Raw genomic sequence first — 15,635 nt, 5'->3', positions numbered from 1 at the left:
GAAAGACTCTCCTCATCTCGTTTAATATTAACTCACTGGAAACAGGAAGATTTAATAATCTATTCGTGTAAATAGATTTGGTTTTGTTTTGTTGATATTTAAATGTAAAAAAAAAAAAGAAATAGCAGAGTTAACCCAGGCTGTAAATGTCTTTTAATGCGCTGTGGTGATGAGCAGTTACAGATATGACCTCAGCTGGACCTGTGTGTGTGTGTGTGTGTGTGTGTGTGTGTGTGTGTGTGTGCGCCGACAACATAAATACAGACACACACACATAACTGGGAAAATAAACTTAATTCATTCTCATTAACTGTCTGTGGATCACTGCATCGACTCTTAACTCTATTGTGCAAGTAAATGGGAAAATGAAACTGGAATAATAAAATATGAAATGAACAAGGCTTTGGTCTGTTTCTTAACAGTATTAATGGCTTTAAGATGTTTTTGGTCCTTTGTGCACAAAACAACTATTAAAGCTAATGACCTGCATTTTAAAAATAAAGCACCATTTGACTGGTGTGATTCTTGTCAAAGTAAAAGTCAGCTGGTGTATCAAGAGCTCCCTCTGATGGGGGATATTTCAGCATGTCTGCATCCAAGTTTCAGAATGTACTGCAGTGTAAAAACGTACATTGTGCTGTGTTTCGGGAGAGAAATACCAAAAAAAAAAGTTTTTCTTTTCTTCACTTAGCCGCTCAAAACCTGCAGCAATTCATAATCAAAAGACAAAAAATATAGTCAAAAGTAAAGAGGACACTGAAAGAAAAAGGAGAAATGACTCAGTAAATCAGTCAAATAATTATCAAAAACAAAAGCCTTCCACTCCTTTACTGTACCAGATCAAATTATTTCACTTCCGTATCATCATACATTTTCAACCTGATCTAAACCGGACTGTGTTGACAAGGAAGACAGGAACAAGGGGCTATTATTATGTACAAGGTGAAGTCAAGTTAGAACCACGACTGTAAACACGTTCACATGCTTCTAACAGCCTGTTAGGATGTATGTGGTTTCAGCAAGTCCAATGGATTTAATACCGTTTTTGAATCACAACAAACAAAACTCACAACAAGAATTTAACAAATCAGAGAACACATCAAGCATTTGGTACCAAGAAACATAGACATTTAAAACAAGATACAATAAAAGTCAAAACAGTAAGATACAGGATGTGGGTCACAGTTAAATCATTGTGTATTATGTACCTTCAAGTCAAAAAGTGACTACTGTCATACTAATACTGTTTGTCTCAGAAAAACACAACACATCTAAACTTCAGAAGGGATCTAAGTGGTTTCCAAACCGTGTGCGTGTACCGTGTCGTTTCTCCACTGATGAATGTCTCCCATGAATTATCACATGCTGGGTTACAACATTATGTACCATTTTGTACCATAATTTAGGTTTAAATATGATTCCTTTACATGACATTAGTGAAAGCTGTACACTGTATTCAAATGCTTTAAAAAATGCAACCATTTCCCTTTTTCTTAACTTTAACTCTATGTGAAAGGTCAAAGGAACTGGTGAGGTAAAGGAAACAAATTCCAAGGAAATGATTCAGAAGAAACAGTGGTTCTGTCCCAGCTGGAGAATGATAGGAAGGTGATAGTACGCATCACAAACTGGGAATCTGAATCATGTTTTCCTGCAAACTAACATGGAAAACAGACATGATTTGTCCTCCAGTTAATCTCTCTTAAAGGAAACAAAGCAAAGTTAGAAAAAGAAAAGGGGGGAAATGATTGCAATCACAATGCAGCCATGGTTGTCTCGTGATTTCCTGGGTTTTTGCAGTTGTTTCATTCCTCTTCTTGACAGATCTCGGCTCCCGTCCATCTCTCAGGCCTCAGGACTTGTCTGATGTCAGAGCGCAGTCAAAAGAAGCCGACAGCACCTTGCAGATGGACTGAGCCTGCTCCTGTTCAGACAGATGATAAAAACAACAGCAATCTTTATGTTTTAACTTTTAACAGCCCAAATCCAACAAATCTCATTTCATCCCATGTCACACTCACTGAGCTGCTGCACTGGTACACCCAGATGCTGCACTCCTCTTGCTTTGCATCGGTGGTTTTGAGAGCCAGGAGATTCTTCCCCGCGCCCAGGCCATCATCGTAACACAGCATGCGAACTATCAGGTACAGAGGGTGGCGATGCAGCACGTCCTGGCCAGAGGTACAAATCAAAAGCATTTCATTACTGACTCATTATATCAAGAATACATGTCTTCATTTGTATTGTGTGGTTAAGAAAGATAAATCATCATGGGCCAATGTGGTCTCAGAGGTAAATCTGAGTGTTGCACTAAAGCAGAGCTATACTCCAAATGCAAATAAAATGGGATATCTGGAGGCAACAGCAGCGGAATTGCTGAAATATTTGAGTCAGCAGCTTTGCGCAGGACCAAGTCAAAAACATAAATTGATGCTGAATTCATAACCATGCTGCCTGGCTGTATTGATGACCCAGCGATACCGCACACAGTCTAATCAATGACCGTTCATGGACATAATAAATACTAAAGTACAGTAAATCACTCTACTCACACACTGGTCCAGTGAGGCCACTTTGACTCCGTACTTTGACACTCCCAGAATCATCTCTTCGTCTCCAGGAACGAAGGGCAGCTTTCCATCTTGCTGTGAAAAGGAGCAGAATATTTACGGCATCCTCTCTATGATATCGATGTGATGATGTCTGCCGTAAGCCTGGAGTGACTGGGAGAGCCATCACTGCTGCTTGAAAGCGTGTCCGTATCCTTCTCCAGCTTCTCACCTGAGCGGCATCAATGTAGTTGATGAGGTCCAGAGGCTCCTGGAGGGTCTTGCTCATGTCAAACTGTAACTTCTCAATGGCTCCCACATACTTCACCCGGAACTCAGCGCATGTTTCAGACGTGCTGTTACCTGAGAAGTGCATACATCGGATAATCAGTTAGAAAAAAAAGGGGAGGAATGGAAGAAGAAGAGGAAAGTGGGACTGACCTGAGCTCTTGGTGGAGTCTGTGTCGAGGCTGGCGACTGTGCTTGATCTGGAGAGTCCCCCCAAACTGGAGTCCACAGACTACGAAGAGTCAGAAACATGAGAAAGGGTGTTGACTAAACTCAACAAGGGAGAAAACACCTCTGTCATAAAATGTATGTGTGTGTGTGTGTGTGTGTGTGTGTGTGTGTGTGTACATGTTCTTGTACTTTGCTTTTGGTGCTGATCTCACTGCTTTGCGAGCTGCTGCTGCTGTGGCGCTTTTTGACTTTCCGAAACATCCTTCACCATGACGACCACATCCAGCCCTCCAGCCTCACCAGCCTGAATCATCCCGGACCACAGTGTTAAGACACACCACAAGACTGGCTTCTCAAGTCTCAATAGAGATGATGAATAATAAAAAGGCAGAAACATAGCGTTGTCTAAATTCTGAATGATGGATAAATGTGTGGACATTCAGCTACATAAAAATCCTTTAGCCATTCACGTTATAGGAGTGTTAGTTAGTTAAGCTGTATTTAAAAAATATCAGCGACTTAGTTTGCAAGGCCTTACAAAATAAAAGTGTGAATCCTATAGATTTTGATGTCAATATTTCCAAAAGCGCTGCCCTCAAAACATGCTTTGTAAACATTGAGAATAAACTGACTCCAAAACCAACACATTAAAGGGGGGAAATAAAAAACAAAACCTGGGCATTATAACAAGGATATTCTAATATAACACTGTAATAAATACTACTTTTGGGGTGCTCATAACACTGAGTTAATATTGAGACTTGCTGGTAATTTTTGAGGCTGTAGCTTAAGGAAAGTAACTGCTGATGGAGTCGCAAAGGGGCAGCAGTTAAATCGGAAACCATTTCATCTGTTACATCTGCTACTGTAACAACATCCTCTACCTCCATCATGTCAGAGTAAACTAATATTACTGCAGGTCTCTTGTATCTGTACTGGGGTGACGTTGGGGTGCATAAATAATTTACATCAGAGCCCCCACGACACAAATTATACACCAGACACCAGATTCAACAGGTTACGTTGGACTTGAACGCATCATTTATCTAGCTGGCTAACCCACACGCTCAGCAGGAAACGCGTTGGCTATATTACTCATTCTAAAAGAAAGGCAAATGTTTGGATGAAACTCATCCTACTCCACCTTAAATGTCCCCCACCGCATTAATTTTCACACTGAAATTAAAAAGCGAAGACTTTCACAGGGAGTTGGCAAACACAAATGTATTCAATAGTTATCTTACGTACCTGTTTGTACCGTAAACGTCTCAATGTACCGTGCACAGTTAATTTTCTTCAAAGCTTTCTATTAACCTACAGTTTGACTCTTTAGCTTCCTTTTGAGTTTCACAGCCTACACCCAGCACAACTTAAAGGGGACGCAACGAAGTACGAAAAAGTATCTCTAAAGTTGAATATTGAGCCGAGGTGCCTGTGGATAATATATATTGTTAAGTGTCTACAAATCTTGATGTTTTTTACTTATTTATGATGGCCGTGTGCCTGGTAACATTTAGTTATTATATTTATGTGAATTATTTGCCGCAAAAACCGATCAACGTCCGTCTCGGAACTTTTGTTGACGCTTATGATTCCCATCGGCGGTATTTTGGCACAACACCGGAAATGTGACGTTCCCGAGAGGAGGGCGCCCCCTCTCATTCATTTTACAAACACAGTACAGTATGACCTGATTTATTTTTTCTATTTTCAAATTTGGCTGCAAAAATTAACGCATATGGCTACAAAACGCAAAGTAGAGGTGATTGTCCCCGCGGAGGAAAGTGACCAGCTCCTAATTCGTCCACTGTGAGTTAATTTGTATTTTGTTTTTTATGAATAAAGGTTTTGAGTGATTGCCTTTATATGTACTCATAGTAACAACAAATAAATGCATCGTTAGCTATTTGCTAAATGCTGTTTTCTCATGTAACTGCAGGGGTGCTGGTCAGGAGGTTGGGAGGTCATGCATCATCCTGGAGTTCAAAGGAAGGAAGATTATGGTAAATATACTATGTATTACACACATATATAATAAAACTGGTCTTGTTGTGATTCAGCAATAAGTTGTAACTGTACAGTATGCTGCTGTGTGACTTCAAACAGATAAAAGTACCTCTCTCTAGATTAAAATTTCTAATAATATTCCATAACCCAATAACATATCTGCGAGTATTATTCAATTAAGTTATGGAACAACAGAAATGGCAGTACAACATGTAGTTCTATGTTCATATCATATCTAATCTATCATCTAATATGCAGGCTGTTATTATTTTTTATATTTTAATTATTGTTGTTTTATTGTGTCCTGTGTAGATTTTATGTACCCACAACAAAGCAGCATTGATACTGAGTGGATTAATTTATAATATATAAATTCAGTAATATTTGTGTTTGGCAGCTGGACTGTGGTATCCACCCTGGCTTGGAGGGAATGGATGCTCTCCCCTACATAGACTTGATTGACCCAGCCGAGATAGACCTACTGCTCATCAGCCAGTGAGTCTTTTATGTGTTGAACTGTCTATTTTTGATCAATTATAGATGCTCAACCTGATCTGTCTTGGTAATTTCCTCACTAAGGCATGCTCTTCTGCTTGAATTAAATTTTTATTATATTGTAAAACATAACTAAGGATTTGATGTATGTATCCCCTCACCAGTTTCCACTTGGATCACTGTGGAGCTCTGCCCTGGTTCCTCCAGAAGACCAGCTTTAAAGGCAGGACCTTCATGACCCACGCCACCAAGGCCATCTACCGCTGGCTGCTGTCCGACTACGTTAAAGTCAGGTAGGAGCAAGAGCGGTCAGTGTCATGTTTCACTCCTCCAAATTAATAATTGTTGTACCTCCAATAACTGTGTCTTTTATTGCAGCAACATTTCTGCAGATGACATGCTGTACACTGAGACTGACCTGGAGGAGAGCATGGACAAGATCGAGACCATCAACTTCCACGAGGTCAAGGAGGTGGCTGGAATCAAGTTCTGGTGCTACCACGCTGGTCATGTGCTGGGAGCTGCCATGTTCATGATCGAAATAGCTGGAGTCAAGGTAATGACTGTTTTTTTTCATGTATAACATTTGTTCTGTTTCAGAGAGTCCTGTTGTTCACTTAACAAGTCCATCGTCGGTCTGTTTTTCCCCTCCAAAGCTGCTGTACACAGGAGATTTCTCCAGACAAGAAGACAGGCATCTGATGGCAGCTGAGATCCCCAGCGTCAAACCTGACATCTTAATCATAGTACGCCTCATAATAAGTCACATTGGACACTACTTTTAATGGATCTTTAGTTGACCACAACGTGGTAAATCCTGTTAATTCTTTCTGCAGGAGTCAACATATGGCACCCACATCCATGAAAAGAGGGAGGAGCGTGAAGCTCGGTTCTGTAACACAGTCCATGACATCGTCAACAGAGAAGGCCGCTGTTTAATACCCGTGTTCGCTTTGGGGCGGGCCCAGGAACTGCTGCTCATCCTGGGTGAGAAGTCATGTGTCACTCCCTGATTTGGATTGTGCTTCTAAATAGGCAATTGTTAGCCTCTATGCTATCATTTATGACCCTTTATCATAACATGCTTTATATTTGCATTGTATTACACTTCTTTAAAAGTTAGTTTTGTCTGTTGCATCTGTTTTATATTATATATCAGCCAGAGGAGTCTGTAAGATTGTACTTCATGTTCTCCTGTAGATGAGTACTGGCAGAACCACCCAGAGCTCCATGACATCCCCATCTACTATGCTTCATCCCTGGCTAAGAAGTGCATGGCCGTGTACCAGACCTACGTCAACGCAATGAACGACAAGATCCGCAAGGCCATCAATATCAACAACCCTTTTGTCTTCAAGCACATCAGCAACCTCAAGGTAGAGAGCGCTGCAGACACAGGTGCCCAGACTGTTCTGTCTTTGGGCTCATCATCTGAACGTGGTGTCAAAAAGCCGCTGAATATCTATAAGTATGGTGTCGGTTCTTTCCAGAGCATGGATCACTTTGATGACATCGGCCCCAGCGTGGTGATGGCGTCTCCTGGTATGATGCAGAGCGGCCTCTCCAGAGAGCTCTTTGAGAGCTGGTGCACTGATAAGAGGAACGGAGTCATCATCGCTGGATACTGTGTGGAGGGCACACTGGCCAAGGTCAGACGGTAGACAAAGTGTCAAGTGTTATTCTGAGTTAGCAATAGACAGATACGTCCAGTTTCGTCATTTACAGCAATTTTCTGATCATCTAAACTCTTAAACTCAACTACAGCAACTTACTGCAGTGTGTTGTGTGCACTTTCTGCAGCACATCATGTCTGAGCCGGAGGAGATCACCACCATGTCAGGACAGAAGCTGCAGCTGAAGATGTCAGTGGACTACATCTCCTTCTCTGCCCACACTGACTACCAGCAGACCAGCGAGTTCATCAGGGCTCTCAAACCACCACATGTGGTAGGAGAAGAAAATAATAACATTTTGATTTGTTTAAAATTCTCAGTCGCCTGTGCCCTTCGGTTGTATCAGTTGTAAATCAGAATCAGAATCAGAAATACTTAATTGATCCCTGGGGGAAATTGTACAGTACCGGTGCTCCCATTCAAGATTAGATGGTGCATGTTGTCTTCAGATCCTGGTCCATGGGGAGCAGAATGAGATGGCCCGTCTGAAGGCTGCTCTGATCAGGGAGTACGAGGATAATGACCAGGTTCACATCGAGGTCCACAACCCTCGTAACACAGAAGCTGTCACCCTCAACTTCAGAGGAGAGAAGCTGGCCAAGGTCAATAAACTGTCTGTTTTTTTTTCTTATTATTAGATTTACATGGTCTGAAGTCACTGTGGTCTCCTTCTGCATGTATTAGATGACACTATGAATGTTAAATACATAAATCCACACTGAAACATGAGTGAAGTTACTGAACACGACTCTTCCTCTCAGGTGATGGGCTCTCTGGCTGATAAGAAGTGTGCTCAGGGCCAGAGGGTGTCAGGCATACTGGTGAAAAAGAACTTCAACTACCACATCCTCAACCCCTCTGACCTTTCTAGTAAGTATTTTTGATGCAGTTAATCTGAAACTGTCTTTTTGTTTGCCTGCTGTCAGATCAGATATAGAGATAAATGTTACATGTTGGTTCTGTTGCTCCATACTCAGCTGTGCCGCCGCTTCTTTTAATATCTGACAAACCGGCGAGGCATCATGAAGTGACCTAATGCGTCTGTTTTGCAGCGTACACAGAGCTGGCCATGAGCACAGTGAAACAGTCCCAGGCCATCCCTTTCACCGGACCGTACTCACTGCTCGTCTGCCATCTGAGGAACCTCACAGGTAAAGACTGCTAAATTTGTGACCAATCCTTTTACAGTTTGATGTGAATTTTGATTTTGGTCCGTTCATGCAGAGCACACAGCTGCTTTCAATTTCACTGGTTAGGAGTTCACACCATACTGACTGTGGCGGCGTTTCCTCTGTCTCAGGTGACGTGGAAGAGCTGGATGGAACCGAGAAAAACACTTTGAAGATCTTTAAGAATATCACTCTGACCCATGAGGCTGGCATGGTGCTGCTGGAGGTGAGCGGTCACCTGGTGGTCCTGGTGCAGGACAGCAAGACTGGCTCAGTCTCCTTTTTTGCCCTGTCTTATGTCTAATCACATGGACCCTCTGACCTGAGGCTAAGACATGGGCACATTGTCAAAACACATGATCCCAGGTTTGGAGTATGAATAGAATGGCCGGATATCATGTCTCAGATTTGCATGGGAAATTTACATTGTGGGCTGGGACTTCTGTGTTTTATTAATGGCTGCAATTCACCCACCTTTTTCTCTTTGTCTCCTGTTTCAGTGGATAGCTAACCCTCTCAATGACATGTATGCCGATGCTGTCACCACTGTTGTGCTGGAAGTCCAGTCAAACCCGAAGGCTCAGAAAGGTCGGTTTGGCAATCAGCTATGCATGTTGTTAATCCGGACCTTCAGTTTTGAATGTAATATGAACTGTAGGAAGCATACAGCTAATTACTTGAGTTTTATTTGAACCCAAAAAAGGCTTAATGCATTGTGTCTGGTTATTGCCATGGACTTTGTTGTTATGAATTCTTATTTAATTTGATTTAATTTGTGTTTTATTAACAGTCATGGAGACCCAGAGCGCCATTATGGACATGGACGTCTTCCAAACCCGACTAGGAGTCATGTTGCAGTGAGTGACACGCAAGCTAAATCCATACTAACATGTTTATAACATTGAAAGTTATGCTGAACTATAAAATGTCACCAGAAATAACAGTTCCTCAGTGGATCTTTAGTTCTAATAATAAATGTTGGGTCTCTCTCTGTCTTTAGGGACATGTTTGGGGAGGAATGTGTGGATTTCAGTGATGGTAAAAACATCTCTGTGACAGTAGATGGGAAGACGGTTCACATTTGCTTGGAAACAAGGGTGAGAAGCAGAACAGAACAATACATGTACGATTGTTGTTGTTTTTTTTTATTTTTCTCACCGATGTCCTCTCCTCTGATCAGTCGGTGTGCTTCGAGGACGAATGCACAGAGGACGACTCCCTGAGAGAGATGGTGGAGCTGGCAGTGCAGCGGCTCTACGATGCCCTCAACCCGGCCATCTGAGAGCGGAGACAGGTCTGCAGACGTGTTCGTAACCAGTCAGACTTCCCCTTTGAACTAACGTGGGATAGTCTCTCAAGCTCAGACATCACAGATATAAAAACAAAGAATACTCCAAATTCAGAGTTGAAAATTAACAATCAGTTGGGCTAAAACCTCTATCTGATATATAAGTCTGACATCCATATTTCTACACTACCAAGATCTACAGTGTTTTAGCTTGTTTTATCCCAAATACATCTTTAGATCCAATTCTTCTTATGCAATTTGGAGGGACTAGGTTTGCTTTTTACTTATTTATTGAACATGAAGGAGCTACCATGTAAGAAAAGGAAATAAATAAGCTGTGTAGATAGATTTGTTTTTATAGATGTTAGTGTTTTTTGTTTTTTGCAAGCACTTTTAATTATATTTAATACATGTACTGTATTTGTGGAGGTGCACTGTAGGTTTTGTTTGACCTGAGTTTGTTACTAATGTGCACTGATAAGACACACTTGTTTACTTTTAACTGTGTTGAACTGTGAATTTCTAAATGCACTACATGTTTGTGATCATTATATGATGTTTGAAACAGACTTTTGCAAAAATTTGTGTCTTGAATCATTGGGTTGAAATCATCTTTAGGTTCCTTTGGTCACTTATTTCATCAGCAATGTTTGCAGTTAATCAATGTTGGTGTTGACAAACAAGGGCGCCAACAAAAGACCCAAACAACATTTGTTTCACTGTGCTCTGACAGGCACGGCTCAAATGTATTAGTTAAATATCAGGACAATATAATCATTGATTTTTACAATAAATATCATCCAAGGCACATTTTTTAACTTAACTGTGAGCATAAACCCACAGTTCCTGTAATGCTTTAAAGTTTAATGGGCTGTCAAGAGATAACTGATCCACACATCCCTTCTTCCTTACATTGCTATACATAGTTCATAAATAGCAATACATTAAAACATAATCAAAACTTGCTTCACCAGTAAAAATAAAGAAATCTGCTGCACAGATGACTTTATAAAAGCCAAATGAGTTGAACTGCATCACTACCAGGTTGTAAATCCACCACTGGATCTTCCACTGTCAAAAAACATTCCTCAAAGATGATTTGGTAACCTTAGATGTTGCATTACCACCAAACATTTAAAAGATACCCATTCCTGCTGCTCGGAGTCGCACTGACTGTGTGTGAGCGACAAATTGTATAATTTCCTCCAGGGGATCAATAAAGTATTTCTGATTCTGATTGAGTGACACTCTCAAAAACCAGCGCACAGAATCATCTCAGCCACTGATGAATACTGTGCTGGAAGAGAAGTATACACTGCTGTGCTGAATGAGAAGTATACACTGCTGTGCTGAGATACACGCTTTCAGACTGAGGAACTGAAACAATTGCACATTACAGTCTTGGATTGGCAGCTTTACAGTGTAATCCTACAGAAAAATGCACAATTGCACAGTGTCACATCGACACAAAGGATGATATTAAGTCATCCATGGTATTTCACTGATATTTAGTTGTTCATGTCTTCCTGCATAGAGGACAAACAGCAAGCAGTGTTGTTTTTTGCAGTGTGAAGGGTGGTGATGATTCAAGGGACCCACAATACACTTCTCTTAAAAGGTGTCCAGAATTCCTAACAAGAACAACAGTCCTCCTCATTACATCCTCCATCTCCTCCATGTGGGTGAACTTCAACCCCGTTTTAAGCTGACCAGTAAGGCCACGGCCATTGCCAGCAGCACCCCGACTCCCACCTCCATCATCCTGTCCAGCTTCTTCTCCCCAATCGTCTCCTGCTTCTTCCTCAGCAACTCCTCTTTGCGGACTCTGATGTCTCTTTGTCTCTGCAGCTGCTCCTTGTAGTGGTTCTGGAAAAACTTGTCGAAATCAAAGACGCCTCCTCGGCTGTCTCCGCCCACCACAGACCGTCGGCTCTCGGTTTGCTTTGAGCTCCCCGCGGTGCTCTTGGCGGAGGGTCTGGCTGTTGCAATAAGGTCAGACTGGCTCAACAGACCCCGGTCGTACTTCTTCCTTAGTGCCTTATTGCACAGCACGGTGTAGGCCTCGCTGATCTCAGAGAAGCGAACAGTGGCCTCCTCCCCACCAGCGTTTCTGTCCGGGTGGTAGATGAAGGACTGCTTGTAGTAGGCTGTTTTTATCTGGGCTTGAGTGGCGGTAGGTGTCACCTCCAGGATTTCATAGTAGCCTGTTTTGGTTTTGTAAAGGGGCTCAGCTCGGGCCCCGTTGCCGCTGTAAGCTCTGATAAAAACAAGCTGTCCATGTCCCCAACACAAACGCCGACTACCGAGGCTCTGAAGTCGACAAGCAGACCTGAAGGTGCAGGAAGTCCTGCGAAACTTGGCATTACAGTTACTCCGGTACAGAGGGAGACTTCTTTCTATATTTTGAACCCGGGTCTTGTTAGGAAGTGAATACTCTTTGTTAAGTCCACGACAATAGTAATATTCAGCGACATTTCCGTTTTTCCAAACATCGTTAACAGTACCAAACAGAGGTGTTACCCTTGTGTAACTGTCCTGTGAAACTCCAACGGTCACTCTGTGCGCAGCAGTGTCGGCTCCAAACACTTCGCCATTTTGAATATCACTCAACAGAAACCCCGCCGATAGGGAAGAAGCCCGTATTGCACTTTTAACTTGTTTGTTCGGACTTTCCAGGAGGTAACGTTTACATGTTTCATGTGCAAAGTCGTACGCTCCCCTTCCAAGGCGATGCCTGACCTCCGCCATGTTTACAAGGAGCGAAGAAGAAAAGTGATTTCCGTGATGATGAGAGAGGCTCCTCTAACTGCAGCGCCTCCCAGTGGAGGATATGAAATAGTAAACTCAAAGTTCTACTATTTTGCACAGCCATTGACCAAAAGGTTTATGCAGATATATTATGTTTGAGAAATTCTGTACATTTGCAGAATATATTACCAAAAATCTAACCAACAGACAAAATAATAGTGGTAACACTTTATTTCACATTTCACTCATTTTCTTTTCTTTCCGAAGTAGTTTCCTGGAATGTAATTTGGTATTACTTGTAAGGTAAATAGAGATCTCGTTTAATTCCAGTTAACTACTGGCACAGCAGGTCAGCTGAACTTGCAAAAATGTGAATTTTGTCTGCAGGCAAGCATACAATTCAACATACACTCATTTGCCGGCCTACCCTAAATAAATCCAAATTTTGACTTTCAAGGGAAAATAGCCAGATTTCGACTTTCTGAGTCAAAACGATGAGATATTAAGTCCATATTCTCTCTTTTTAATCATGATTTTTTAAAAAGCAATAATAAGTGAATAAGACATAATCTTGACTTCCTGTCGGAAATGGGCTTTGTTTATATATAATAATTATATCTATCAAGCAAAAATGCATTATTTTGCTAAATAACATCTAAAAAAAGATCATGATGTTAAGACTTTTATTGTGAAGTATGGTAAAACGCCCCTCCCCTAACCGGAAGTTCGGTTTATTCTGTGCAGCCAGTTCATACATACAAGTTCATGATGTCCAAGTTCAAAACAGTAATTTGGCCTAAAGTGATTTTATTTGGGGATTCCATCACGCAGGTTAGCCAATGCATGAAAATCGATGAATCGATTTAAGGACTGTAATATTATATTGCATTTTGTCTGCTACTTGTTAGTTAGCTAGCATTAGCTGCTAGCTTAAGTTTGGCATGTATAAAACAGTGCTGTTGATTCTTTCAGTTTTCATTTCAAGCCAATGGGTGGGGTGCTGACATTGCCAACAAACTAGCAAGGTAAGTAGGTCCCATATAGTGGATGTTGATTTGTTGTAGCCTTCATATAAGTGCTCATCTAATTTCTCATAAACAGAGACTTCAGTAACAGTCATCCAGAGCTATGAACAGAAAGGGTACTGATGTGATGTGCCTTTGACTGATATCTGAACCTGACATATGTTTTTCCTTCAGAAAGTGTGATGTTGTAAACAGAGGACTGTCTGGCTACAACTCCAGATGGGCCAAGATAGTTCTTCCTCGCCTCATTGACAGCCAAAACTCAGCAGACAACAACATAGCTGCTGTCACTGTCTTCTTTGGAGCCAACGACTGTGCCCTGGAAGGTACAACTTCACTGACTGAACCTATAAAGACAATTTAAGAAGTTTAGTAATTATAAATATTTTACTGCAAACTCTCTGAATCTGATTTTTAAATATTATATTATTTTATAGATTTCTATAGTTTTTTTTCTTGCTTGTGTTATGAATATTTGGACAGTTGTGTTGTGTGTGTGTGTGTTGTTTATGACTACAATAAAATATGTGTGCACTGTCGGATGTCAGTAGAATTACTTTTTTTTTTGGTGTTCTGAATTTTGAAATGAGCTGATAGAAAATGTAGGATCCAGTGTGTTTGGCGCTTGGCCCATACTTGAGACTAAAAGTCAGGATGTGTCAGAAATGCAACACTAAGTTGCTGGAGTACCACATCCTCTGCACTTCACTGCTTGGGCTTCTTGGGATTATCCAAAATGAGTCATTGAAAACAATGTTTGACATAGAAATATTGTATTGTATGATTTTGCCTCCTTTCGTCTGTTCCTGTCGAGCAGATAAAAACCCCCAACAGCACGTCCCCCTGCAGGAGTATTCAGAGAACCTGAAGGAGATCACCAGGCTGCTGGCATCAGCTGGAGTGTCAGCAGACAGAGTTATCTTCATCACCCCTCCACCTGTTTATGAGCCCGCCTGGGAGAAGGAGTGCATTTTGAAAGGTAACACGGTGTTTCTCCTCCTTTTGTTCTTGTATCATCACACAGACAGTTTTTAAAAAGATCATGAGTGCTTCTTCATGTCTTTTTCAGGATGTCCCCTCAATCGCCACAACTCTGCAGCGGGGCAGTATGCCCAGGCGTGCGTCCAGGCTGCTGGTCAGTGTGGTACAGACGTCCTGGACCTCTGGACACTCATGCAGAAAGATGGACAGGTGGGTGGTACTTGACATCACTGCTGTGTGTTGTTAGAGGCCACTGTAACATGCAATCCCCACACATCACAAGGGAAAACTTCTTTTTTTTAAATTACCAAATAATACCCAAGAATTTACCGGGAAAGAACTATGTAATTTGGCACTTTGTATAAGGAAAGTAGTGATAACTTCCAGTTATGCTGGTAGTGAAAACTAGAGATTCTTTAAGTCAGTGCACAACACGTCAGCCAAATATGAAAATACATGAACTTTGTCTGCAGGCAAACATACAATTCAACATATATAGAGAATAATATTTCCATTTCTTTTGATTTAAATTGAGATTTTCCCTATAATTAGTACCACATTACGTAGTTAGACGATCTTGGACCCATAAAATAAAGCATTGCTGGAACAGCAATTTATTTAGATCTTTAGTTCATCTAAATTCCAGATTTCTGAATCAGCTGATGAACTGGATGGGAAGATGGGAAAATATAGTCTATATTGTCAATATGGCATCTTTTAATGTTTCAAACATTTGATCCTTACAAATGTCTCGCTGCGAGATAAACTGAAAACGTCAACCTAAATGTGTTCAGACCCAGTACTAATAGTATTCATTTTACCCCATTGTCTTTCTCTAAATTCATCCTTTAAAGAAAGCCTTCCAGTGGCCTCAGACATCCTGTTTTGTCCTCCGCTCCACAGGACTACACGGCCTACCTGTCCGACGGGCTGCATCTCTCAGAGAAGGGAAACAAGTTTGTGTCTCAGCACCTGTGGGAGCTGCTGGAGGGTCGTGTGGCCAATCTGCCGTTCATCCTGCCCTACTGGGGAGACGTCGACGCCAAGAGCCCAGAGAGCAGCCTCCTCTGCGACCAGTGAAGGAGAGGACGTTGGAAAACATATTCTGTGGAGAACCAAACCCTCACCAGCATTCATGTGTTGCACTTCGTAAACTGCGAGCCTGACCGGGACTGCATTCCTGCTCTGAAACAATAAAGCAGCTGTGATTTATATTTGTCAAATGTGAGACCATGTATTAA

At 41.6% G+C, this 15,635-nt stretch overlaps 4 protein-coding genes across 4 annotated transcripts; 2 read left to right on the top strand and 2 right to left on the bottom strand.

Moving 5' to 3' along the window:
* Positions 1 to 1,744: 1,744 nt before the first annotated feature.
* itgb1bp1 (integrin beta 1 binding protein 1) lies at positions 1,745 to 4,327 on the bottom strand. The gene is made up of 7 exons (XM_070920840.1): positions 4,257 to 4,327; positions 3,198 to 3,312; positions 2,991 to 3,069; positions 2,782 to 2,912; positions 2,553 to 2,645; positions 2,022 to 2,171; positions 1,745 to 1,924 (listed from the first exon to the last, which is right to left on the bottom strand). The coding sequence occupies exons 2-7, from the start codon at positions 3,267 to 3,269 to the stop codon at positions 1,853 to 1,855; spliced, it is 597 nt and encodes a 198-aa protein (XP_070776941.1). The 5' UTR covers positions 3,270 to 3,312; positions 4,257 to 4,327; the 3' UTR covers positions 1,745 to 1,852.
* Positions 4,328 to 4,746: 419 nt separating this feature from the next.
* LOC139297693 (cleavage and polyadenylation specificity factor subunit 3) lies at positions 4,747 to 9,634 on the top strand. The gene is made up of 18 exons (XM_070920467.1): positions 4,747 to 4,817; positions 4,948 to 5,011; positions 5,413 to 5,510; positions 5,675 to 5,803; positions 5,889 to 6,066; positions 6,167 to 6,256; positions 6,347 to 6,497; positions 6,711 to 6,886; positions 7,001 to 7,159; positions 7,311 to 7,457; positions 7,633 to 7,785; positions 7,945 to 8,053; positions 8,236 to 8,334; positions 8,484 to 8,578; positions 8,853 to 8,940; positions 9,143 to 9,209; positions 9,353 to 9,449; positions 9,533 to 9,634. Exons 1-18 carry the CDS (start codon positions 4,747 to 4,749, stop codon positions 9,632 to 9,634), a joined length of 2,073 nt encoding a protein of 690 aa, XP_070776568.1.
* A 722-nt stretch (positions 9,635 to 10,356) lies between these two features.
* LOC139297906 (uncharacterized) lies at positions 10,357 to 12,388 on the bottom strand. The gene has a single exon (XM_070920717.1). It carries the CDS (start codon positions 12,386 to 12,388, stop codon positions 11,330 to 11,332), a length of 1,059 nt encoding a protein of 352 aa, XP_070776818.1. The 3' UTR covers positions 10,357 to 11,329.
* A 750-nt stretch (positions 12,389 to 13,138) lies between these two features.
* iah1 (isoamyl acetate hydrolyzing esterase 1 (putative)) lies at positions 13,139 to 15,606 on the top strand. The gene is made up of 6 exons (XM_070920332.1): positions 13,139 to 13,219; positions 13,361 to 13,413; positions 13,588 to 13,739; positions 14,231 to 14,392; positions 14,483 to 14,604; positions 15,298 to 15,606. Exons 1-6 carry the CDS (start codon positions 13,154 to 13,156, stop codon positions 15,472 to 15,474), a joined length of 732 nt encoding a protein of 243 aa, XP_070776433.1. The 5' UTR covers positions 13,139 to 13,153; the 3' UTR covers positions 15,475 to 15,606.
* The last annotated feature ends 29 nt before the right edge of the window (positions 15,607 to 15,635 follow it).

This window comes from Enoplosus armatus, chromosome 15 (genome assembly GCF_043641665.1).
Source record: "Enoplosus armatus isolate fEnoArm2 chromosome 15, fEnoArm2.hap1, whole genome shotgun sequence".
NCBI lineage: Eukaryota > Metazoa > Chordata > Actinopteri > Centrarchiformes > Enoplosidae > Enoplosus > Enoplosus armatus.
Note: the sequence above shows the minus strand (reverse complement) of the source record. Positions and strands in the feature narration are given on the sequence as shown.

What these genes read in the sequence shown, in the direction of transcription:
- itgb1bp1 (XM_070920840.1), bottom strand. Translation starts at nt 3,269, where the DNA reads ATGTTTCGGAAAGTCAAAAAGCGCCACAGCAGCAGCAGCTCGCAAAGC. An exon ending in AGACTCCACCAAGAGCTCAG is followed by an intron (nt 2,913 to 2,990) that starts GTCAGTCCCACT and finishes TGCACTTCTCAG; the next exon opens with GTAACAGCACGTCTGAAACA. An exon ending in TGTACCAGTGCAGCAGCTCA is followed by an intron (nt 1,925 to 2,021) that starts GTGAGTGTGACA and finishes CTGTCTGAACAG; the next exon opens with GAGCAGGCTCAGTCCATCTG.
- LOC139297693 (XM_070920467.1), top strand. Translation starts at nt 4,747, where the DNA reads ATGGCTACAAAACGCAAAGTAGAGGTGATTGTCCCCGCGGAGGAAAGT. An exon ending in TCCGACTACGTTAAAGTCAG is followed by an intron (nt 5,804 to 5,888) that starts GTAGGAGCAAGA and finishes CTTTTATTGCAG; the next exon opens with CAACATTTCTGCAGATGACA. An exon ending in AACCTGACATCTTAATCATA is followed by an intron (nt 6,257 to 6,346) that starts GTACGCCTCATA and finishes TTCTTTCTGCAG; the next exon opens with GAGTCAACATATGGCACCCA.
- LOC139297906 (XM_070920717.1), bottom strand. Translation starts at nt 12,388, where the DNA reads ATGGCGGAGGTCAGGCATCGCCTTGGAAGGGGAGCGTACGACTTTGCA.
- iah1 (XM_070920332.1), top strand. Translation starts at nt 13,154, where the DNA reads ATGATGTCCAAGTTCAAAACAGTAATTTGGCCTAAAGTGATTTTATTT. An exon ending in TTGGGGATTCCATCACGCAG is followed by an intron (nt 13,220 to 13,360) that starts GTTAGCCAATGC and finishes TGATTCTTTCAG; the next exon opens with TTTTCATTTCAAGCCAATGG. An exon ending in TCATGCAGAAAGATGGACAG is followed by an intron (nt 14,605 to 15,297) that starts GTGGGTGGTACT and finishes TCCGCTCCACAG; the next exon opens with GACTACACGGCCTACCTGTC.